Source organism: Takifugu flavidus, chromosome 6, assembly GCF_003711565.1.
Source record: "Takifugu flavidus isolate HTHZ2018 chromosome 6, ASM371156v2, whole genome shotgun sequence".
NCBI lineage: Eukaryota > Metazoa > Chordata > Actinopteri > Tetraodontiformes > Tetraodontidae > Takifugu > Takifugu flavidus.
In genome coordinates, this window is record NC_079525.1 from 1748816 (window position 1) to 1772187 (window position 23372).

General features: G+C 42.7%; 4 protein-coding genes and 1 non-coding gene across 6 annotated transcripts; 1 reads left to right on the top strand and 4 right to left on the bottom strand.

Moving 5' to 3' along the window:
- Positions 1–1535: 1535 nt before the first annotated feature.
- Positions 1536–3753, bottom strand: LOC130528096 (keratin, type I cytoskeletal 13-like). Its single transcript, XM_057037077.1, has 8 exons — positions 3259–3753; positions 2986–3068; positions 2724–2880; positions 2478–2639; positions 2231–2356; positions 1834–2054; positions 1730–1743; positions 1536–1646 (listed from the first exon to the last, which is right to left on the bottom strand). The coding sequence occupies exons 1-8, from the start codon at positions 3661–3663 to the stop codon at positions 1633–1635; spliced, it is 1182 nt and encodes a 393-aa protein (XP_056893057.1). The 5' UTR covers positions 3664–3753; the 3' UTR covers positions 1536–1632.
- Positions 3754–11404: 7651 nt separating this feature from the next.
- On the top strand, positions 11405–13680 carry LOC130528099 (trace amine-associated receptor 13c-like). Its single transcript, XM_057037080.1, has one exon. The coding sequence runs from the start codon at positions 12221–12223 to the stop codon at positions 13214–13216; it is 996 nt and encodes a 331-aa protein (XP_056893060.1). The 5' UTR covers positions 11405–12220; the 3' UTR covers positions 13217–13680.
- nsmce1 (NSE1 homolog, SMC5-SMC6 complex component) lies at positions 13503–16682 on the bottom strand. Its single transcript, XM_057037081.1, has 8 exons — positions 16402–16682; positions 15990–16111; positions 15622–15743; positions 15271–15348; positions 15016–15162; positions 14701–14817; positions 14099–14225; positions 13503–13734 (listed from the first exon to the last, which is right to left on the bottom strand). Coding segments are annotated over exons 2-8 (711 nt in total). The 5' UTR covers positions 16108–16111; positions 16402–16682; the 3' UTR covers positions 13503–13732.
- Positions 16683–16814: 132 nt separating this feature from the next.
- vps37a (VPS37A subunit of ESCRT-I) lies at positions 16815–23367 on the bottom strand. 2 transcript variants are annotated; one of them, XM_057037078.1, is made up of 13 exons: positions 23229–23367; positions 21491–21618; positions 20521–20595; positions 20105–20222; positions 19640–19743; positions 19230–19434; positions 19042–19112; positions 18812–18939; positions 18662–18720; positions 18517–18585; positions 18297–18440; positions 18125–18213; positions 16815–18023 (listed from the first exon to the last, which is right to left on the bottom strand). In XM_057037078.1, exons 2-12 carry the CDS (start codon positions 21595–21597, stop codon positions 18133–18135), a joined length of 1161 nt encoding a protein of 386 aa, XP_056893058.1. In that variant the 5' UTR covers positions 21598–21618; positions 23229–23367; the 3' UTR covers positions 16815–18023; positions 18125–18132. The 2 variants fall into 2 exon arrangements, with proteins under 2 accessions (XP_056893058.1, XP_056893059.1); XM_057037079.1 differs by lacking the exon at positions 23229–23367 and adding an exon at positions 21864–21944.
- On the bottom strand, positions 22293–22507 carry LOC130528102 (small nucleolar RNA U3). Its single transcript, XR_008951212.1, has one exon. It is a non-coding gene; the product is annotated as a small nucleolar RNA U3 (small nucleolar RNA).
- Positions 23368–23372: the final 5 nt, after the last annotated feature.

Genomic DNA, 23372 nt, shown 5'->3' on the forward strand with positions numbered 1-23372 from the left:
GCCATGCAAAACAGCTTCCTCTGTGGGGCTCCTGCACGGAGTCTGAGGTGAGCACAAGTGAGTGATCAAACCACACCCCAGAGTTATTAACCCTGTAACAGCATTTCTGATGAGCTGAACCCCCACAGTAGGTCAGATATTAGACACGTTCTGCTTTAGTAAGACCTTTAGTAGACAATGATTCATATGCATGTGCGTGTTGTAACTAGGTATCTTCTGACTGAATAGTTGCAGTTTGTCCCAGAATCATCTCCGTTGTCTCAGTGCTGTAAATTGCATTTATCACCAATAATATTGACATTTTGTGTGAAATGACTTCCAAAATCCAATATGTGAACTCAGCAGAGCAGTTCAAATATTTATTCTTCGACTCAGATGTACATAATAGAGGAATTATGTGCACATGAGGACGCACAATAGGCGTGGGTGGGGTCGGAGACTTCGGCTCTATTGATACTACAAACTGTCAGTGCTGCAGTATTTTAAAGCCAAAGATTCTGTCCGTCTCAATAATCAGGTAATATTCCGTTACACAGTTTTTTGTTTGTTCTTTTTTTTTTTTTGGAGCTCCCAGTTTTTACGTTTCGTGAGACGGTCCAAGCACGCCAGCCCTCCCACAAACGGATGTTTGCACGGGCAGCCCGGTAAATATAGGCATGTATAGAACCCGTGCTGGTTTGGGTTTCTACCCAAAGCGGTCCATCCGGTTCTTGTTTGATGTTTCCATCCCCTTAAATCCCTCTGCTTCCCCTTGTCGTCCGAAGATGAGGGAGGGGCGGAGAGCCGATGGGTGGCTGTGAGATCCTGCTTTTGATTGGTCCACCCGCATTTTTTGCACTATACTCTAAAAATATTGGCGTGTCATTGCATCGGCTTTATTTATTGAGCACAATCATTTATCACGAAGCAACTGTGCCGATGGGTTGAGTCGACATCTGTGTTTCCTGTGAACCGCAGGAGCGTGCGTGTCCCGGGATCTGAAACACTTTGAATAATACGCAAATAGTTTCAATGTATTCACTAATGAAAATGATGCAAATGTCTTCATGATCCATGTTTTTATAAACTTTAAATGTTAATATCTGTAACTGATATGTGGCTCTTTAATGGTTATTTTCACCAGAGACATTGTAAATAGATGCATATTTAATATCCAAAGAGCTCTTGTGCATTAATCCAGTTGTTGTCTAGCCGCCTTTCCGTTTTAACAGGAATAAACAGCCAAGGTGCTCTGGGTTCAGTTGCACCTTGTAGATGCAGCAGCTAAACAAACAACAAAGAGCCAGTTGAAAATGTTTCAATGATGACGTGTGGCATCGTGGCAGAGAACCCACGGGCAGAGCAGCATTTTTGTCTGTCCTTATGAGAACAAAAGAGCCTTTCTTCATTGAGAAGAATTCAATTTGAAGCTGGTTTGGAAGCCAGATGTTTGGCCTGTGACACACACCAGTCAGTGAACATCACACAACTTCGTTTAAATACTTTCCTTGAACTCAAGAAGGCATAAAATAATGTATGATGTAATGAAACAGGGATGCTGTAGACGTTTTTATTTTGAAGATTTTTATTGAACTCTGCATGCACGTACGTGGGCTTGCACGTGTGTGCTTGTCCTGCCAGGTTTCTGCTTAATTACAGAGAACCACCTTTTAAGAGAGGGCAGAAATTCCGACATTAGCGTTTATTCTTGATTCTTAACTGTTGTATCACACCTGATTAAGGTTCCTACCTGTGTTGATGGTCCTAAAACAAGGGAGGAGAAAGAAAGGATGTGAACATCTGCATCCTTTTATCTGTTAGGAGGATTTTATGTCAAATACAGGTATCAGGTACCTGGACTCCTCTGTCTCCAAAAGGCCCCTGTAGATGGCGATCTCCTGCTCCAGCCTGCTCTTGATGTCCAGCAGCATCTTGTAGTCCTGACCCTGCTGCTCGATGCTGGCGCGCACGTTGGCCAGTTCTCCCTCCAGCATGTTGATGGTGTTCTGGTAGCCGGAGAGCATGGCGCTGTAGCGTGCCTCCGTTTCACCTAGCGTGTTCTCCAGCGCCCCTTTCTGTGAGAGATGGAATGGGAGGGACAAAAAAAATGCAGTTTGTGGAACTAACAGATGCACAAGCATGAACGAAAAAAGAGCCTCCCTCTCAGGTCACCCGGCGCAACATTTGGACCACCTTTGTTTAGGTTCTCTCGTGTTTTCTTTTAGGTTTGTTGAGGATTTCTGTTTCTCACCATGCTGAGCTGAGACTGCAGTTCGATCTCCAGGCCCTGGAGTGTGCGCCGCAGGTCCGAGATCTCTGTCTTGGTCGTCTGGATGATTTCTGTGCTTTCGACCACCTCTTTGTTCAGGTTTGCCGACTGAGAAGAAATGCAAAGATCGCAGGTGTGAAGGTGTCCACCTTGATTGTCATAGTTTCTCAGTAATTTGAGCCATCGAAGTGTGGAGAGTGATGGTTTTAGCTATGGGAAATTCTTCTACCTTCTCAGTAAACCAGGCCTCCTGCTCACGGCGGTGTTTGTCGCAGATGGTTTCGTATTGCAGGCGGATCTCGTCCAGGACTCTGTTGAGGTCTTGCTGGGGTTTGGCGTCCACCTCCACGTTGATGGTGCCAGTAAGCTGAGAGCGCAGCGCTGCCAGCTCCTAAACGACCACAGTGAGCGCGCGAGGAGTCAAATTTATGTAAAGACAAGCTTTTCTTGCCACAACAAACACTGATTAAATCACCTCTGCATGGTTCTTCTTGAGGTAGGCCAGCTCATCCTGCAGCCCTTCGATCTGCATCTCCAAGTCACTCTTTGAGAGGGTGGTCTGGTCCAACAGGCGGCGCAGGTTGGCGATGTCCGCCTCTACCGACTGGCGCATCATCAGCTCATGGTCAAACCTGGTTAGAGATCAGAAAAAACTCACATGAGACATCCCTCATCTTTGGACTGTCAGGGTTGTTTCAGGGAAAACAGAAGGGTGGGACCCGAAGACTCCGACTTACTTGGTCTTGAAGTCGTCAGCGGCCAGTTTGGAGTTGTCAATCTGGAGCAGGATGTTTGCATTTTCACAGGTGGCAGCGCCGATCTTTAAAGAGCAGACATGTCAGAGGAAGAAGATATGAGATTAAACTGCAAAGATATGAAAATGAAAACAATGTCTAGCAAACTTTGAGTCACTGACAAAATAGTTTAGAAGAAAAGAAGCTGAATACACTTGGTAAACACCACTCATTCAGACTAGATGCCCAAACTTGTCTCGTGCTTGCACGCTCTACCTTGTCCTTCAGGTCATTGATGATGGCCCAGTAGTTGCTGTAGTCCTTCTCCGCAGCGGGACCCTTATTCTCGTAGTACTCCCTGATCTGGATCTCCAGCTTGGCGTTGGCCGCCTCCAGAGAGCGAACCTTGTCCAGGTAGTTGGACAGTCGGTCATTCAGGTTCTGCATGGTGGCCTTCTCGTTCGCCTGCACGCCACCAGAGCGCTGGCCAAGGTCCAGGGCGCTGGACAAGTCAAAGCAACCACTACCAGCCCCAGCACCACCTCCATACCCAGAGGACACGGTGCGAACGTTGGCAGAGGAGATGCGGGAGGGCTGTCTGAAGCCAAATTCTGACACACTGTACGCCTTCGGGGCAGAAGGACTGCTCCTGTAGCTAAAGCCGTAGTTTCTTTTGATCATGGTGAATCTTCAGCTTATAGAGGATGAGTCAGGTAGAAGGTACTAGTGTGCAGCTGTGGACTGGAGCAGGACTGCAGAGGTGGATCGAGGGAGGCAAGCTCTTGTTATAGTCCTGGACCTGGGGCGGGTCTGGTGTGCAGTAGAGAGGTGGGGAGAAGAGGAGGGAGGTTTCTTCTGCAGAGCAGCCGCTGGTTTGGAAGCAGCCAGGCTTAATTATGTTTAATACCCAGATCTTAGTTCTTTCTGCTGTTTGTGGAATCAGCTGTAACTTGTTTGCTGCTTTGTTTAACCGAACACGTATCGCGGCGTCGCTTTGCATCTGTACACGCGTCTGTATATGATTGATTAGCGCAGGGGCTGCTCCTAAAAGGTGAAATAAGCGTATCATTATTAACTTGTTTCAACTGTGTAAATGTGCATCTGCTCTCCCACGCTGATATCTGGTGCCAGCAGGGGGGAGGAGGGCGAGGCCCTCGGCAGAAGTGAATCATGCAGTACGTCTCTGAGCTGACTATATACAAGGATTACATAATGCCAAACAACAAAGTGTTGATTGATGACAGCATATGTGGAACATTAGTTGCAGTCCGAAAATCCATGATGCATTTGCTCAACTCGGGGCCGTTTCATACGATGGTGCCATAAAACAATAAAATACAGACGTGATTGTTGTGCAGTATCCTCATAAGTTAAACTCATAGATAGTGGAGTTTGCCAGTGTGTATAAATGCAGAAATGCACATCTGAGCCAAGAAGGCAAACAGACGTGCGTGCGGCGTCTTGTACCGGCTTGTCTGATACGGAGCTGCTGTATCAACAGGCAATTATATGTTGTCTTTCAACATATAATTAAACAGACTGTTGCCTGAAGAAAGGTAGTGGGATGGAAAATGAAGGGTTATTTTGAATTTTGACTATATTATAAACTATTAAAACATACAATAATGAATGAAAGCCATGTTTGGACATTTTCCAGTCGCACAAGAAGCCTTGATTCAATTAAACAAGCTCAAATTTCCCCCGAAATCATTGTGGAGCGCATGTTCAGAATCAGCCCACGGTCTCATTTTCTAACATGAAACCAACTATTCAAATAATGACGCATTGATCAGATATCACATCATAAAAGCACACATTTGAAATGGCTTTACGATGTCTTGCTAAATCATGACGGCTAGGGCGGGTTAGCCCTCTCCCAATCCCCCATCCTAACCCTTATAAAAAGTACTCGTTCTCTCTCAGGTGGTCAAACAGCTGTCGAAATAATAAAACAAAAGCAGTTACATCACTGTTGGACTACTTAGGAGCCCAAAGGAAAGACGCCAGTGTGGAGGTTGGAGTTGACATGAGGTTAACCAACCAAGTGGAGCCGCCAAACGGAAATAGTCTGGTGAACCAGAGGCTGATGATCCTTGTCCAGGCTGGAACTGACACACAAGCCTATTAAAAGGATTAACAGATGGGTGCATGTCCTGTCCTTTGACGAGCAAAACCAGGGCAGCAGTCATAATTAGTAACCCATGATGCAGCTTAGAGTTAAAAATTGACAATCCATCGAGCAGGAGGAAGGTGGTGGCAGCGGAGATATGTGCTGTGCATTTACACGCCTGGTTGCTTTGATGGTTCTTCCTTAAGCTCCTGTTAAACATCCTGCATTCTGCCGCCTTATTTACCAAACAATGACGCGTGTTGACTTGAGCGATGAGTCCATTTCAAACCTCCGTTCATTTTTGCCGTTTTGGCCATTTTTTTCCATTATGAATCTATAAAATCTCTGATTATGAATGCTGTGATGATTCCACTAATTTGTCTTTAGCATTTGTTATTTCCTGTCTTTTGTGATCATGCTTTTCAGGCTGCTTTGTGTTCCTGCCACAAAGGCCTGGGTTATGTTCCTGTCCTCTCTAAAGCTACCAAATGTCCTTGTTAGCTGTATAAAACAGGTCTGACGGGTTAATCGTTCCCATTTTCTAATGACAAGCCTCCATCACAATAGTGGTTATATTAAGTATATTAACGAATACAAATTACTGCTCCATCCACCCTTCATCTTGTAAAATGCACTGCCTTTATTTTACTTATACTACTCTTTGCTTTTAAGGTTCATGTTAAAGTTTCATGTCTTCTTTTTTAAGGCAGCTATTCTCTTTGCTTCTCTGTTGTGGTCACGACTTTTGCAGGTTTTCTTCTTTCCCCTGCGGGGATGCATAAATTAGGCACGCATTGCTATTGCGAAATCAATATATATTACAAAAGCTCATTTAAACCTAATGTAAAACAGTGTTGTGCAGCCACCAAAACACAACCAGAGAAGGAAGCAGGGTAACTAGTGATAGGAGTGATGCCAGGCCTGGTAAACTAGCTATAGTGTGTATTTTACCCAGATGATGCATTTGGATAATGAAGCCTGATGTCTGGAATCCAGTTTTATGGTATGAACATTGGTTACGTATCTCTGAGTCATTAATTACACTTCTTCCTTAGTTCCTTGAGTCCCGGCAACTTAGCTGTGTGTATGATCACAAAGAGCTCCTTCATTTAAACCAACTTCTAAAAGAAATCACTGAATTCTACTGATGGCAATGAGTACCATCGTGGATCTAAGATGTACTGAAGGTGTGCTGTTGTATCTGGCACCACGGTGTTTGCAGCAAAGCCTTAAAGTCCTCTAAGCTGCAGTGGTGGGGCCCTTGTGGCTCGGACTTGTCTGTTCGACACACCCTAAAAATGCTCGCTTAGATAAGGCTCTGGGGAATTTGCACCTGAAACATGTTTCTGACAGGATGCACAAGACCTATTTTGTCATTGCAGCACATTTTGACATTTCCAGGTACAATAATCCCCTTTGGAGTCTTAAAGTTCCTTCTATTCTTCTCTTATGCTGCTGAAAGGGGCCATCGGGGGAAATCATTTCAATGAAACGGTGATCATTGTGCAACAATGCTAAAGTAGGTTGTGTGTCTAAAAGTAGCATCAACGGGGATGTTTCCTCACACTGCATCGCACTGGCTCCACGGCGGCGACTTCATTTGGACTTTGAGCTGCGGCTCCAGCCTTTGCTCTCCACCTGCGTCAGTCAGCCCGTCGCCACGACCCTTTTTAATAGGTTTTCCCTGCTTTTAATGCGTCAACTTTGGGAAGATCTCCTGTTGATCTCCTTCCATGCTTTTCTCAGTGTGAGCAGCTTTATAAAGCATCGCTACAGTTGCAGAATTCCACTCTCAGTCTGGACTTAGACAAGTCCGTTCAAGTTTGGGAAGCTTTTAAGTGGTGTTCAGCGTAGACTGAGACTCATCTGCTGGAATCCACCTTCAAAAAAACAGTGATTGAAAACTGACTCCTCCAAAGACAGAGAACAAGGAACCACTCCCACTAAAACTAGCTCGGAATAGAACACTAAACTCCCAGAAGGGTTCTAGATTTTAAAGGTTGAATATATTCAAACGTTGCCCTGAGGGCTTCCTATACCAGCTCAACAGGACCAGCGCATTAAACAAATATTTACTTAACCAGGGAGAGTTGCAGAGCAAACACACCATGAACATATTTATTCATTTTATCACACAATGCTTTATTTATAACTTCTATAGCGTTTACAACCTGGGTAACACAACTCCATCCAGCACCTGAGTGGTCCACGTCAGAGCGAAAGATGTAAAATTAGAAAGAAGACAAGGCCCTTTAATGAATCAATTTGACCCTTTTGACAACGAGATTTTCCCAACGCCCCTGTGAAACCCGTTCAAGTAAACATTTCCATTCAAGGGATCTCATTTAACAGTGCTGATAAAATAGCTGGAGCTCATAAATCTGCCCCGAGCCGCCAGCAAATACACGGCGTCAGATTATGGCACCTTGGCACCGAAAAGGAAGACAATGCCAGTTAAAGGCGGCAGTAATAATCCATCCTTTTGGGAGTTTCATCTTTGACCTGTAAAGGAACAAAGAACCGTTTGTATTTAATGTGAAAACAATGAAAGGATATCCACCGTTCTCTCCTATAGATTGCAACCCCGAGGTTCACGCGGCCTTAAGGCAGCGTCAGATGTTCCGCTTGTTTGTTTGCTGCAGACTGGCAGAACCTGCAAGAGTCAGTATACGTGATGGTGGCATCTGGACGACCTCTGCAGCTGCACACGCCCGACTTTGTGTCCTCGGGAAAGAGGAATGACTCACGTTCCCAAGTGTCTCAAAAGGGCTTTCTTCCTTTACATTCTCGGAACCTTAAAGTGTCACATTATATGGCAGCTTTGTGATCCTACCACGTTTTAAATGTTCTTTTTAGAGTTTTATACAAAAATCAATATTTATGCCTCACCAAAAGCTGAACTGGAGTGAAATCATTCGTGTTCCCTGGCACAATTCCGCAGTCTGTTGCCAAAGCTGAAAGAGGAAAAAAAAAAAAAAAAAAAAAAAAACCTCGAACAATAGACACTGTGTTCTTTCCCTCTAAACCAGCCCGATACCGACATAAATATGTTAAGTGTTGTGTTGATGAATATTTTGAACATTACACATTCGGCACAACCTCAAACTCAAAATATATTTAGAAAGATGAAAAAAGAGGGAAAAAAAAGATGTGATACTGCATCAACGCATCTGGATGGACTCGATTCAGCAGATGTATGATCCGACAGCCGGACCCTTCCTGTGCCCCTCAGCTGATGTGCCCCCTCTAGTGTCGGACCCGCTCCCCCCCCCACTGCTGGAGTTCTGTACAGGAGGCACAAATGAGTCATTGGGTCCACCTCAGGGAGCCAATAAAGCTGGAAAATGTCAGTACCGCCCAAAAAAAAGAGACTCAGATGGCATGTTTCACACACAAGCAAAGCCCTGACTGCAAATGGAGATAAAGGTTCTGAGTGGGTTCTGTAGGATGCAGGATGGGGAAAATGGATCCCTTTATTACTGGCCCTATTTGCTTTGCACTGCAGTTTAAAGATGTGTGACTTGGACCAGTTGCAGTGGTGTAAAGTTACAATTCAAATACTTTTACTGTGCAGGTGTAATCATGTAAAGGATGAAAATCACAAATGATGGACGATTTAATTGTAATTTGGGGCAAATAACGATCCTGATAAGCTTAGATTTCATTTGGATCCTGAGTTCATTGTTTGGATGGAAAACACCTTTTTTCAAGGTCAACATTGATGTTCAGAAGTGGTTGCTAATGAACGCGTGAAAAAAAGATTGTTTCTGATGGTACAGAATTTAAAACATAGACAAATCATGGTCATGCTTTATTGTGCATGTGCATGCAGCGCACGTGACAAACCAGATCAGTGACTATGTGGTTTAAATTAGGTTTTTTTAAGGCCTTTTTCGTGAATGAAACTCCCCAAACATCCTAAAAACATCCTCAGGTTTCACTACTTGTTGCTGCCATTTCAAAGCAACAGTTCCAGAGCCACCTGATGACCTTGGCCACCATGTTGGCACCAACCAGGAGGCCAACGTGCCCCGAGAGGGCGAAGGAGAACAACGGCCCAAGCTGGCTAAATGGGAGCGGTACTGTAGCATCACCTCAGGAGGTAAGAGACGGGTTTCCTGCGCCACACAAGAGCCCCCTCCTCAAAGACAGACTTGCTTGTAGATGTCCCATTTGCTGTACGACTGCAAACAGTGCGCGAGTCAGAATCCCAACATCTATTACCGCCATGCACACCTACATCAGAGGCACAAAGGAAGAACCTTTGAAGATGACCAGCAGCAGCGTTGTGTTGCCTCCAAGCTCGAGGCCAAAACAATCATCAACACTGACGCTGCAAAACCGGCTGCTGACGGTGAATCGAGTCCATTTACTCCATCTCCGTCTTTCCTGGGCTGCCACGCAGGTGAGACATGCCTCATGTCCGGCTGACCTTTCATTGCTTTCCATCCCATCAGGAATGAGAACGAGCATTGAGGGGTTAAAGATCATCAAGCTCAAGAGGAGGCTTGAAGAGGTGAGAGTCAATCTGGGGCACAACATGTATGTATGGACAGGCTGCGCAAGGCTAAACGGTAGTTTGGAAACCAGTAGAGCAGATGTGAGTGCATCTGTTAACACCTGACACACCCCTGTGTAGGCATGGTTGCAACACACACATGCACGGTTGCCAATCAAACACATCGTTACCCAACTTTTCATCAACTCACAGCTCCAGTTTTCATAGCCGACATCGTGGTTTCCATAAATCAGAGGAGTCTTTTGTGGACTCGGCCAGTCAAAATGTGCACCGCTGCTTTCCCTCTGATAACTGAGGAATTTCCACATTAGGTGAAAGAAGCTGGGCACCTCCTCACCTCCTCGCTCCGCACACTTCCGTCTATTCTTCTCTCCCTCCATTAGCTCATTTTGCCTGTTTGTTTGGCATTCACACATAGAAATACTACAAAAGCTGCTCCATTTCTTTTATTAGTCTCAGATAATTGAGATGTTGTTCATTGACCTCTGTGGCTGTGGATGCATCTCCTTAATAATAATACAGTTAACTCCCTGACAAGGTGAGGGGCAATAAATGTTTGGGAGAGCCTGTCTAGCAAGGTTTCCATTTATCCAAGGAGGTAGCATAAAACCTTTACGAGTGTTGGTTCAAACCAGTGATGTTATTTTTCCTGGCCTGCTCAGATGGCATCAGTAGTTTGGAGGTAAAATGTTTTTACTTTATATGCTTTCAAAAGTAAATAAGATTACCAGGGGTAAAAAGTAGTTATGAAATACTGGTCGCCTTGGCAGCAGCGCCCCCTGGTGTTCTATTAATTGTATGACAACTCAGGTGTAGTGCTGTCTGTCTGTCTGTCTGTCTGTCTGTCTGTCTGTCTGTCTAGTTGGATTGTGTCTGTATGAAGTTTATAGTGGTTATTAGGGTTAGGGTTATGTTTACAGTTAGGGGTTAGGGATAGTTAGGGTTAGTATTTAAAGAAACAGTAAGTTGATGAGGGTTTTCATGTAACATTTAAGGTCAATAATTTGTGCCATGATGTACTTACTGGAATAAATAAGAAATGTTTCCAATTTGTGACAGACATCCCACTTTGCCTTTTTAAATAACAAAAACCCCCACAACTATTTAGAACTATAACACCAACAACAGACTATAAGATTGCATGTTTTGGATGCATGTTTGGAACCCAAACTGAACAATTCCTCAGGTGATATATTAGCAGCAACATAAGAAAAACAAGCATACACAGAAAGCTTCTCAGGGACCGGTTTCACACCCAGTAATAACAATAATACAGTTAACTCACCACTGGCTTCCAGTTAAAGGTGTTAACAAGAACATCAGCAGCTGATGCAACCCCATCCACCTCCCACTGGTACCACCAAGTATGAAATTAAACCATAAGACTTCAATCAGCAATTTAATCATTTTGAATGAGACAGTTAAAACACACAATTAGAAAATGACTTTATTAAATTATTATTATAAATGATACGTTTGGAATTTCCTGGCTAACTGCTCTAATTTATCTCTGAATTATGATGCAATTGTCATCTCAAGCACTAATGTGCCTAAAATAATGATGATTAATTAAGAGAGGAGTCAACCAGAATTAATAACTAATTCTAAATTAATGCTCTCCCCTCAGCCAGGCACTTCCTGTAGCTGTGGATCAGACCTACTGAATTTTAGCCCGTTCTTCTTGGCAGAAACCTATTTATGTATGTATATATGTGTCTTCCTGTGTTTTTTAGTGTGCATGTTTTCTTGTCCCTTCTGCATTTCTTGTTTTATTTTAAAACGTAACTCTAACTCACTCTATCTGTGATTGGTTCCACCTATGAGCCCATGTTTAAACTCTATCTTTTCCAGCCCGGTGCCGGTTTGTTGTGTCTACTGTCTAAACATACCAACAATTAAAGCTGTATTAAATTTATGAGTAAATATGGTTCAGTTTGCAGAGGTAGGATGGTTTGTGTCCAAGATTGTTTGTGCATTTCTGGATTTCAAATCCAAAATCAAAGTGTATGAATTAACCACAAGTTTGTCCTGCATTTTGGACCTGAACCATTAAAACCTGTCTTGTTAGTTATGGAGAATGAACCTGTGCCTGGATCAGCTACGAGCATCTCAATCAAATATTTGGGCCTCCTGGTAACGTACACAGTGTGGAGAAGGTAAACAGCACAGGCCCAAGAACCTTGTGGTGTCCTCGATTTTTTTTTCTTTATAAAATCTCAGTCCAATCACTACCGACACTTTGGTTCTGGACTCTCAGTTCACGATGACAGAAACGACACCGTTTGTGGGCACGTGTTCTGTAATAAGAGTCTGGGCCAGCAGTACATGGACAGATGACACACTTGATCCTAACAAGTGTTTATCTGTTATTTTTTGTTGTTTTTTAATCACTATCCCCTGTTGTTTTAAGGCCCAAATGAGCTTGAGAGTTTGGGGAGTCACTGTGTTGCATCATCTAACACGAAAGGAGGGGTGGAATAAACAAGGGTGGGTAGACGACAGAAAGAATAAAGGAATATAATAACAGCCCCACAAGTGAGGAAGAGCTGCCTGGCGTCTCGTATAGCAGAGGGCTGCTGCAGCTGGGTGGCTTCAGGCTCTAGTCTCAGATGATGGACGACCTGCCGAGGGTGGAGCTCTGCTACCCCGAGCTGGCAAATTCCTCCTGCAGGGGTTCAACACGCCCTCGCTCCGAGGCTGTCCTCTTGTACGCGCTGCTCTCCTGCATCGCCACGCTGACTGTAACCCTCAACCTGCTGGTCATCATCTCCATCTCCCACTTCAAGCAGCTTCATGAACCAACCCATCTCCTCCTGCTCTCCTTGGCCACGTCCGACCTCCTCGTCGGGCTGCTGGTGATGCCAGTGGAGATGATACGCTTCATAGAAAGCTGCTGGCTCCTGGGCGATCTCATATGCGCCCTTTCATACATCGTGGGCTTCACCCTCACCTCAGCCTCTGTGGGCAATATGGTGCTCATATCCATCGACCGGCATATAGCCATTTGTTTTCCTCTGCACTACTCTGCCCTCATCACCAGGGGCAGGATGGAGGTGTGTGTTTGTCTGTGTTGGGCCTGTTCTCTGCTCTACAACGGGCTGATCCTGAAGAGCCACCTCGGGGAGCCGGACAAACACAACTCCTGCCAGGGAGAGTGCTTGGTGGTGATTGACTATGTCTCTGGGACCATCGACCTGGTCTTCACGTTCATCGGCCCCTGCTCAGTAATCTTCATCTTATATGGCCGAGTTTTCATCGTTGCAGTGTCTCAGGCTCGGGCGCTGCGTTCTCGTAACGCGGTCGTCCCGGCGGGGAGAGTTAGAGTCACTGCCAAGAAATCGGAGAGAAAAGCAGCGAGGACGCTGGGTATTGTCATACTAGTGTTTCTGATGAGCTTCTGCCCGTATTACTACCCCTCCCTGGCAGGACAGGACATCTCCAACAGCGCCTCGTCCTGGGCCATTGTGTCTTGGGTGTTATATTTCAATTCTTGCTTGAACCCGCTCATATATGCCTTTTTCTATCCGTGGTTTAGAAAAGCAATTACGCACATTGTCACCTTGAAGATAATGGAAAAGGGCTCTTCTGAGGCCAACATAATGTAACGTAGATGATCCAACCCTCCTCCTCTCCAGTGAAATCAGTTTTGTCTTTCATTCTTTTTTCTTTGACGTGTGCTTCTCAAAGCCCACATTCAGGGAATCGAGACTGCAGAGGTGAAAACTTGCCAGTAATATTTGACAATACAGGTTTGAAAAGTAACAAGATGTTGAGAACTTTGTGGGGAAAAGCAGCAGATCTCTGGAGCCTCTGTGAGGTCTCGGTTTCTGCTGGGACAGCAAGGAAGAAGGTGTTGTGTTGGGGTTGAAAACACACAAGCACACACACAAATGCAAATGTGTCGTATATTTACAATTCTGCATTTCGTTTAGTTCCACGTGTACAAAAAAATGAACAAACACAAGAGTTGGTTTCGATATGTGTAAAGGAGATTAAATTAAGAAAACTCAAGGCAACATATTCTCATGAATTATATGTTATCATCGATTAATGTGTCAAAAACACAAAATCTTTGATGCTGAAGTCCTCCTCCTTTTGGATGGAGAATGAAATCGCCTCAATTCTGCAATTAAAAATAATTACACAGGTTAGAAAACAACCCCAGTAAAGGTTAAAAGCCTGAACTGGAAAGAATGACTGGTTAAACTCTATTTTAACAAACACACCTGCAATGTTATGTTCATAAAATGACTAAAAATAAGACAGCTTTTTCACTACTTGATCAATCGCTCATTTATGCGAGTGTGTGTGTGTATGTGTGTGTAATGTATAAGAAGCAGGAAATCTAAACTTTCATAGTGTTGCAGCGCCCCACAGTGGTCAAAAGAACATCATCCAACTGACTTATTTATTTAACTGTTAATAAAGGTTACATCAGTTTTTGTTCCAATATCATAAATTACTCCAAACAAGCCTTTTATACTTACAGGGGATTTCATGAGGCCAAAAGTCACCGCAGGTTGGACACTTCGGCTCTGTTTTCTCTTTAAAGACTCTGGCCACACATGGATTATGGATCTTAATGCCACACGCTGGATTATCACAAATTTGGCACTAGAGAGAAAAATAAAACATTACACACCAATGAGAATGATGGAGAATCACAAAAGAAAACAAAATATGTAAAACGGCTGTGATAAGAGACAAGGTGTCAACAGGTAGAAACTTGCAGGACAACTAAAGAAAATACATGACTTTAAATAAAAGGTGTGTTGTCCCAGTTGTGGCCATGTTGACCTGTCGGCTTCTCCTGTAGTTCTCCTGTAAAACCTGGAATCAGTTGGCCATCCAACACAGCGCAAACCTCAGAGCGTGGTTTCACATGATAAAAGGTCCATTGGTCAAACGGCTATTTAGCTAAATAAACATCAGGTTTTCAGAATGCCCAGTGTCCTCTCTCCTTTGAGCCAGGGTTGTAACAGAGTGCTCTTCCCACCCAGTGTGCGGTGTTACTTTGCCTTATTAGAAGTTCCAAAGGTAAAAGGAATTACCAAACATAAAATGTGATGGAAAGACACAAAAGTGCTACCTGAAAAGCGATGTGGTGGCAGATCTGACATTTTTTCACCTGGTCCTCATACATGGTGTGGATGTACTGGTCCATCTCTAAGATGCATCGGGTGGAGAGTGTGTATTCACCTTGGTTCTAAACAAAACAATTAAAGCATTACGGCAGCAAAGAGAAGGGTCACAGTTAAAAGCAGTTTAAACACTTTAAGGCTGGTAACAAAAGGGCCGGGAACTCTCCAGAGCACAGAAACCCTCATCACTGATTAGTGCTGAAGCACGAAAAAAGTCAGGATATCAGCACATAGATTATTAATAATAAACCATCTGTTTCTACCTCATTCAGCCATTTGTCGTGCACAAGTCTGTTCAACAGCTGCTCAGTCTCACTCTTTTTCATTTTTTTTGTGGTCAGCGAGTCGGCACTGTTAAGAACGTCAGTAGAGGAGATCTTCCCACTTTCAGAGCCAACGACCAGCTCAATCTGAATCAAAATAGCAGAAATTAATTGTGATCCGCTGTCTTTGGCAAAAAAAAGAACATGACACAGAAGAAATTCTGGTTCTGTTAGATGTTCTTCAAGGTAACTCACTGTTTTCCTGAAGAGCTCCAGCTCATTGTCAGCATAATCTGAAGACATCCTGGTGATATCACTCTGGGATGTGTTTATCTGAAGAGGATTAAGGGCAATGTCAACTGTGCTTTTAGTAAAAGTCACACTCAATTTATCTTCCATATCTTAAAACTGTTTTTCATAATGACTTCCAAAGAGGCTGCGCAAGAAATGTAAGGTCAAAAAGTCCTCCGCAGACCAGCAACAGCTGTGGTTATGACTCTGTACCTTCAATACACGGTTGGATAAACACAATCTAAGGAATTAGCTCCCACACACATGCTGCTGGGTAATATTTACTGATCTCCTTCAGATTAGAAGCTCACTAACCAAGGCGTAGCACTGTTCACCACTGTCTTCAGACATTCCTTTTCTTATTTCCATGAACAGAGGCTGCAGCTTTGAGTTAATAGTTTTAATGAAATCATCCAGTTTGTGTGGGACATGCTGTGCTGCAGAAAAGAGGATAATGCATTACTAAAATGCTCATGCCAAAGGGTAGAACTTGTCATGAATGCATCAATTTGTCCACTGTGTTTAGGCACATTAATGTGTTCTGAAGTGACTATAAGATGCATTTATTAACCCGTAGAACATACACTCATAAAGCTTCTCCGAGCCTACATTTTGTTAGTGATGTCTCAAACTTAATTTTTCGGTCTAGGTTAAAAGTTTAGGTCAGATTTGCAGCGACTCACTGTTGTGCACTTCGCAGCAGAACCGGTAGAGGGCGTCTGCCTCGCGTCCGGTCACCACAGCACAGCCCATCATAGTCTGCAAGAATCTACGATGGCTGTCTCCCATCTGTTGTGACATGTTTCTGGAACGACAACAGAAAGGCTTTAACCTTAAAGCAACGATCGTACAGAAAACCGGAGGCGGCCATTCAGCTTTAGGAATAGTTGGCACAATGTGAACATGGAGCACAAATAGGCCACTTAGTTTTATCAACTGCCGGCAACAATAGCCCAGCATCCGAAACTGACACGGTTAGCACTTTATCAAACGTTAAAACTCAAACGATTTTCACATCTAGACAAACTAGGTCCATTATGACTGTGGAGCGATTTTATTTTTAATTTTGAAGAGGGTAGAAAATCATTTCCTTACCCGCTGGTTCGTCTTCTTCGTTTCCTCCATCAGCGCTGCTCTGCGCGGAAATACCGCCATCTACTGTCGAGGAGCGAGTACTGTCTGTGGCATTACGCCTACTGCAAAGATCATTTCTTTTCCAGTCACCAGAAAGCTTCTAATTTATATTTTTTAAGTTCAGAATAAAACAACTTTTGTTCTAAAAAATTATATTCAGTTATCTCAATATGCAGTTTCTGGAACCCAATATGACCATGTAAATCTATATGTGGTTGTTCAAAAAGATCAAATGCTAACATCATCTTGGAGGTGATTGCACTGTAACAGCTTTTACCAGTAAAAATGGTGTGTGGGTTCTACTGAGTTAAACTGGAAAAGAAAAAACACATTATTAAGGTTTAAATGGGGTGCAAAAGAAGAACACAAACAAGTTATTCTAAATGCTTTATTCTTCTAACAAATTAAATAACATAAAATAAAAGGTGTCTGAGTCTTTTGATTATAATATAGCCTATTATTAACATTTAAATACAGTATCCAATGCTGTCAACTTTACTGCAGCATTTAACCCAAAATAATTCCAACAATATCCCACTTTTCTGAGACTCGTCTAAATTTCAAGATCAAACGGTGTCAGAAAACAGCCAGGTTATAAAACAATGCTCAGTATGTTTATGTGCACACAAAATAAATCAATTTGTGTAGAAAGTATTAAAGGTCCAGTGAGCAGCTTCTCTTGAGGAGGCTGCAGTTTGACATCAGCAAACCGCACCTTGCCCTATTTTCAAATGGTGTCTGCCAAAAATGCACGTTTGAAGATGAAAATGGTCTTTTGAAATGTGTCTCTTATCTGAAGATGATGAAACCTGACATTCTCTTTCTGCAGGTCCTGCACACTGGGCATTTAAAGTTTTGAAACCAGTTTCATGGTTTGTATTGTTCAATTATACAATCATAATCATTTGTTCTGGCATTAAAATCCAGTGAATCCAGTTTCCTAGTTACTCTCAAAACTGAGTTCTATTGTCAGTTTACTAATGAATACATTACATGGAACTATAATGTAATGTGTAGAACATAACTGAAAAACCCACCAATGTCCATCAGAGTAAATGTCCCAGGATGATGCTGCTCTCTTCTATTTCCTGTAGCTATTACCTAGATTTGGACTCCCTGGTTCTTTCCAAAATAATGTAATCTGATCCAACTCTCACGAACGAGACCTTTCTGATACAACTAAAATGAGCCTGACAGCGCTGGTACACAAATACAGACACTGACGATAGCGACTGAAGGATTCCAGACATCTGCCTGCTCGCTGCGTTAAAGTGTAACTATGAGGACACCAACTGAAACACTTCACCTCCACCAATTGTGTCAAACACTCCCATTAGTGTAGGTGTTTATCCATTTAAATACTGTAAGGTTGCATGTTTTTACACACCCCTGACTGATTCTTAATGATATGAGTGGGGCTGATGTCACTCCAGATTGGGTAACTTAATAGTTACTCATCCTTTCAGCCCAGTTCTGGAGACGCAGGGTAGTTTTTTTTTTTGATCATCCATTCATTCACATTCCTGAAAGCGATCCATTGTTGACTGAATGTGCTCCTTTGTAGCTGGCAACACACCTGAGAACTAAATATAACAAAACAACAGCTCATTACAGTGCAGAGAAATATCATTTTATAATAAAGGCGACAGTTTAGCAAACATTGTACTTGTACAGTGTGCTCTACCTTATGTTCTAATGACTTGTAGGAAACTGTCCAAGAGTGATGATAGACTGTTGCAGCTTCTCCTCTTTGGCTCTTCTGCTGTGGCAAAGCTGCGGAACATAACAAAATACGTCACTACGCGACGCGCTCCCCTTCAAATCTCCTTGCTGTCGGCGAAACTCGGGTTCCTCACCGTTCTCTTCTCCATGAAACTCGTCAAAAACTCGTCGATGTCCGTGCGCCCCTCCAGGAAGCTTTCGGCCATTTCCTCCGACTCTTCCTCAGCCTGGTGGGCTGCGACTTTTAAGCGGGCCTGTAGGGCGCTGAGACTGCAGCTCTAGCAGAGAACACGCATTTAAGAACCGAGAACGCGCAGCTGGGACTTCCCTCACCTGACCTGACGCGCCGCTTACCTCGCTGAGCTCATGCTGCCTCTGTAGCCTCGTCTCAAAGGTCGACTTCATCTGGGTCAGCTGTTCAAACTGTGATGAAAACAAACACAATGACGAGCAGGAATATTGGCTGCGTGTCTGTGTGAGTCCAACATCCACACCGTACCTTGTACAGCATTTCTTGTCTTTTCCCTTCCAGCTGAGGCTCCACCTGAAGGTTTTTTTCTGCAAACGAGACAATAAACAAGTCAACAAAAAGCTCAATATGGTTCCCAACTTCATGTACCTTAATACCAGATGCAGAAATGGGACTTACTTGCCATTTCCACTATATTTGTGATCAGCTCCTCTTTATCGCTGGTGACCTGTTTGAGTTGCGGCAAAGTGACAAATAATTCCAATAACACGTCTTCATTTTCAGAAAGGTTTGACAGCTGCATCAGGCTGGAGTTCATGGAGCACAACATGTGAAAGAAGTGAAAAAATGTCATAATCGTGGCATTGAAGGTCAATTCCTTAAAATGTCTTCAGTAAAGATGATTTTACTTCATTTCTGAGAGCTCAGGAAAGGACTCGGGGATCTCAGGCATCTTGTACAAATGTCCATTAAGTCCTGCCTGAAACAGACACCATTGTCTCATTCAGATTCAACATCAACCTGTACTGGCAAACACAGAGCCCGCTTCAATGTGGAGATCAGCTCCTGCAACATCCCAGTTTCATCTTTAATGTACCTGCGAGTCTCCAGTAGGAACTGGCAGTGGCAGATCTGAGATCAGTCCATATGGAGCTGGGACCCGAGGAGGTCCCTGAGCATTTTCAGCCACTGGGTGTGTCATGGGTGCTGGGCCTGTGGGTTGTGTGTGACTGGGACCCATATGGCGAGGGCCATAGTGGAAAGCCTGCGTAGGGTACGGATTGATGCCCGATTTGTACAAACTGTCGAAAAATAGAGGATAATAAATAAATAATTTCAGTAAGAACACATAATTTACAACTCAAAAATACAGTTTATAAAGACACATGCACACACATATATATATACATACACACACCACCTCAGGCACACACTTAATATTTTTATCTTTTTTTAAGAAGATATATTGACATGAAACAGCTACCAGGACTGTAAGAAAAGACTCACTACTGAAACCCAGAAAGGCCACTGGACATCAAAACTGGAGGACTCTTCCAGAACTCATCAAGCAGACTCTGGATGACTTTTCCCAGATCTGAGTGCATCCCAAACTAGGACATACACACAATCACACCACTTAATGTATACTGGATATACAGGCGCACTTCTCCCTTGTGGGACGCACAGACAGCTTGCAGGAAAAAAACAAACAGTGTATTAAATATGGATGTATTACATGGTTTCACAGGGCTCATAAAAAAAATATCAACATACTCACAGTTACAACAGGCATTTAAAAATAATGTCACAATCAGCATCTAAGCTAAGGTAAAATAAAGATCCTGAGCGAGAATGTGTTTTTTTCCCCAAATCATGTCCAATAAATTTAACACTGGTGGGCTCCAAACAATCTCAATCTCCCTTATAGAAACCAATAAATGATTAGAACCATGAGCACAGAACTTAACTTACATTACTGACGAGGGGACTCGAGATCATGGTACCGTTGTTGCTGTCAACTAAATGATGACCAACAGGGGGGTAAACACTAACCACCGGCTTCTCTTGGGGGAACTGAGGGGGCAGCAGGCTAGATTAAAGATAAAGCAGATTTAGTTAATTTCAGGAATCCTAAGATTTGTTTAATCGTTCAAATGCTGTGAAAACAACCAAAACACAGTAGGTAAATAGAAAAACAGAAGTACCACTTAACTTTATTAAATGGTTATTTTGTTTTTAGTACATATGCATGTCATATATACAAAAGGAGAGCAAACTCAGAGTCACAGATACCACATGATTCATTAATTTGCCCACTGTGAAGTTACAAAACGCATTAGTGTGACTGCAGTCACGGTGGGTCATGTGCTTCGTGCTGATGTACTCACATGTTGACACTGATGGTGGAATTGTTGACCGTGAACGGTATTCTGTACTCAACATCCTTTTGAATCTCTGCAAGGCTGTTAAGAAAAATGAAATACAACTTATGCTTTGGGCAGAGAGAACATTTTGGGGGTGGGAAATAGATAATGTAAAGCAGAACAGTCTTTCATACATAAAAAAAAGATCCCATTGTGATTATTGTTTCTTTAATACTAAAAAAAGTCTCATATTAAAGAGAATTGCTGGTACTCTCGCTGCAGGTAACCTGCCAATGAAACCTCTTTACTGGTCATTTGTCGTTAACAGAACAAAGAATTTGCCATCTGAATAAAATTGTCCAGTTGTGCAGGTGAGGCCACAGGTGTGTATAACCACCCCAACACCAAGTGTTTTCCTGTCAATGAATTAAACGGTTTACATCGTCTCCTCACTGTGGGAAATCTTATCCACAGCAGATTCCATTTTAGTAAACAAAGGCTAATACTTTAATCTGCGCATGTAATTAGCGGAGTCTTCCGAAGACGACACGCGTTGTTGTTGTGGGATTAGTGGGAATATTCACTCTATAATACAAGCCAGCCCAAATTTACACTTATAAACTTCAAAAATAAAAATGTTACACCGTAGCGTGCCACACGATGACCTAAATTAGGATTAGCTGATCAGCTAACGCCCAGCTAGCAATCAGGAAGTGCTATTAAAACACCGGCAGGTCAAGGAGATATTAAATTCATAGTATGGTATTCTGGTCAAATAGTAGCAACTCATACAACAGAATTGTCAAAATGTCAAACATAAATACATGATGTACGTTTTTGGAGTCAACTGTCTATGCTACTCGGGTAAACACCAACCGAGTACAGCAATCACCGTGCGCACATGATGCAAGTCAATAAATCGATACATTAGTGGGAGAATATAAAGCATTTGTATTTGGGTCTGGTTCAAGTGACCAGCGGCTGTTCATTTTACCTTGGATGTGCAACTTTGAGCGACTCTATTTGCCTCTGTCTTTGTTGCTGTAGGCTGTTCAGGGGTGGGGGTCCCGAGCCTTTAGACAGGGGGAAAAGCCAGTTCATCCTCTCTCGAAGACGCACACGCTGATCGATGTAAGTGCGTAAAGGCCCAGCAGAAACCAAAACAAAAATGGAAGGGAAAGTGAGAATAAACCGCACACGGCGTGGAGGTCTGTGTTGCTAACGCCCGTTAGCTGGTTGTCTGACGACTCGGGTTTGTTGCCCTCACAAAAGTGGATTTATACCTATGTTACGAAGTCAGCTGACATATCCTAAAATGTCGGAAAATAGATAATACAGCCCTTAAAGAATACAAATGCTGTCATTACCAGTGGTAAAGAGACAGATAATTTTAGCTACAGCCTTCGCGTTCGAGGCGCTTGGTCAACTTATTGGCGTATTACGTCAACAGCAGTTTTACGTCTTACGTAGTTTCCTGTTTAGAGGACGGTTGCTTCATGACACTTCCGCTTTAAAAAAAACACAATACAGATTTCATAGGTAATACTTAAATCGTATATTAATGTCATTCAGTAGTTTATTCCCTTTAACACAACGTATCGCAGCAAGACAAGAGAACATATTCGTGATGTTTATTAATAACTGTAAAGAACAAGAGACTCCTTTACATCTAAAGTATCTACGACAATCTGAGTTTGTTACGTTATAAAATCACATAAAGAAACGTTTATCAGCCACCAGAGTTAACTGATAATCGATTAGCAGCTCTCATCAATTGTTATTAGACATATATAGCTACCACTCTGATCATGCTCTCTCCCTCCACTCTCCCGGAGGAGATTAGAACGTTCATCAACGACAGAGATCCTATGAATCGAATCATTAATCTCTGCCCTCTTCACGCTCAGAAGAGAACATCACGACTCTTCATCGTGGATAGCGAGACCAAACACTTTAGAAACTCATTTCTCAAGTCACAAACTATAGAAATGATCCCTGAAAGTATAGTCTTAACGTCAACATGCGCGGAACCGGGTACTGGTTGTCAGTACAACAACTCTCACTCATGGTTATAAGTATTGACACGCAAAACCAACCGGCTATATAGTGCACATCTAGCACAACGAATAAACTACTTGTGTATTTTTTCTTTTTTTTACTTTTTACTGGTGTCCTTTAAGTTGTTACGACTGGCTCGTAAAATACCCACAATGCTTTGCAAAAGCTGTGAACTCGGATGCCAGCAGCATATTACATATTTTAGTTGTCTTAATGGATAATAGTAATACTACTTATTTGAGAAACGATGTTTTTAAAATGAAAACAATAATACAGAAGGTGCAATTTATTTTACAGCAAAATGAGCGCTTTTGAAATTAATTTATACAGCATGGTCCTTCTTGTATCATGTTCCTACAGGTAAAAATGACTAAAACTATGGTTCCGCTTAGATAGGGTGGGCATTGGTTCTTCTCGTATTGTGAGTCCTCTGTGGCTTATGTTTTATGTATAAATGTATGGAGAAACGTGCAACAAACGCAAATATTTCTACTATACTGACTGCATTAAATCCTGAAGGTGCACTACCAACAGTAACTTTTAATAATAAGAATAACATAAATTGAGTTAAATCTTAGAAACACGAACTGCAGTTAAGTTGTTAAGGGGAAAGTACGAGAGCGAAAAGGTTATTTTGATGAAATTTAATGAAACCATTAAATAAAAAAACTTACCCAGCTTCTTGCCTCTCCTTTAAAAACTATATATTTTGACAAGACGATAAGGTGCTCTATATAAATGTAGCAACTACGAAATAGAAACGCACTCCCGCACCTCTGCCCAATAAGTTATAAATGTGGCCGCAGTCATAGCTGCTA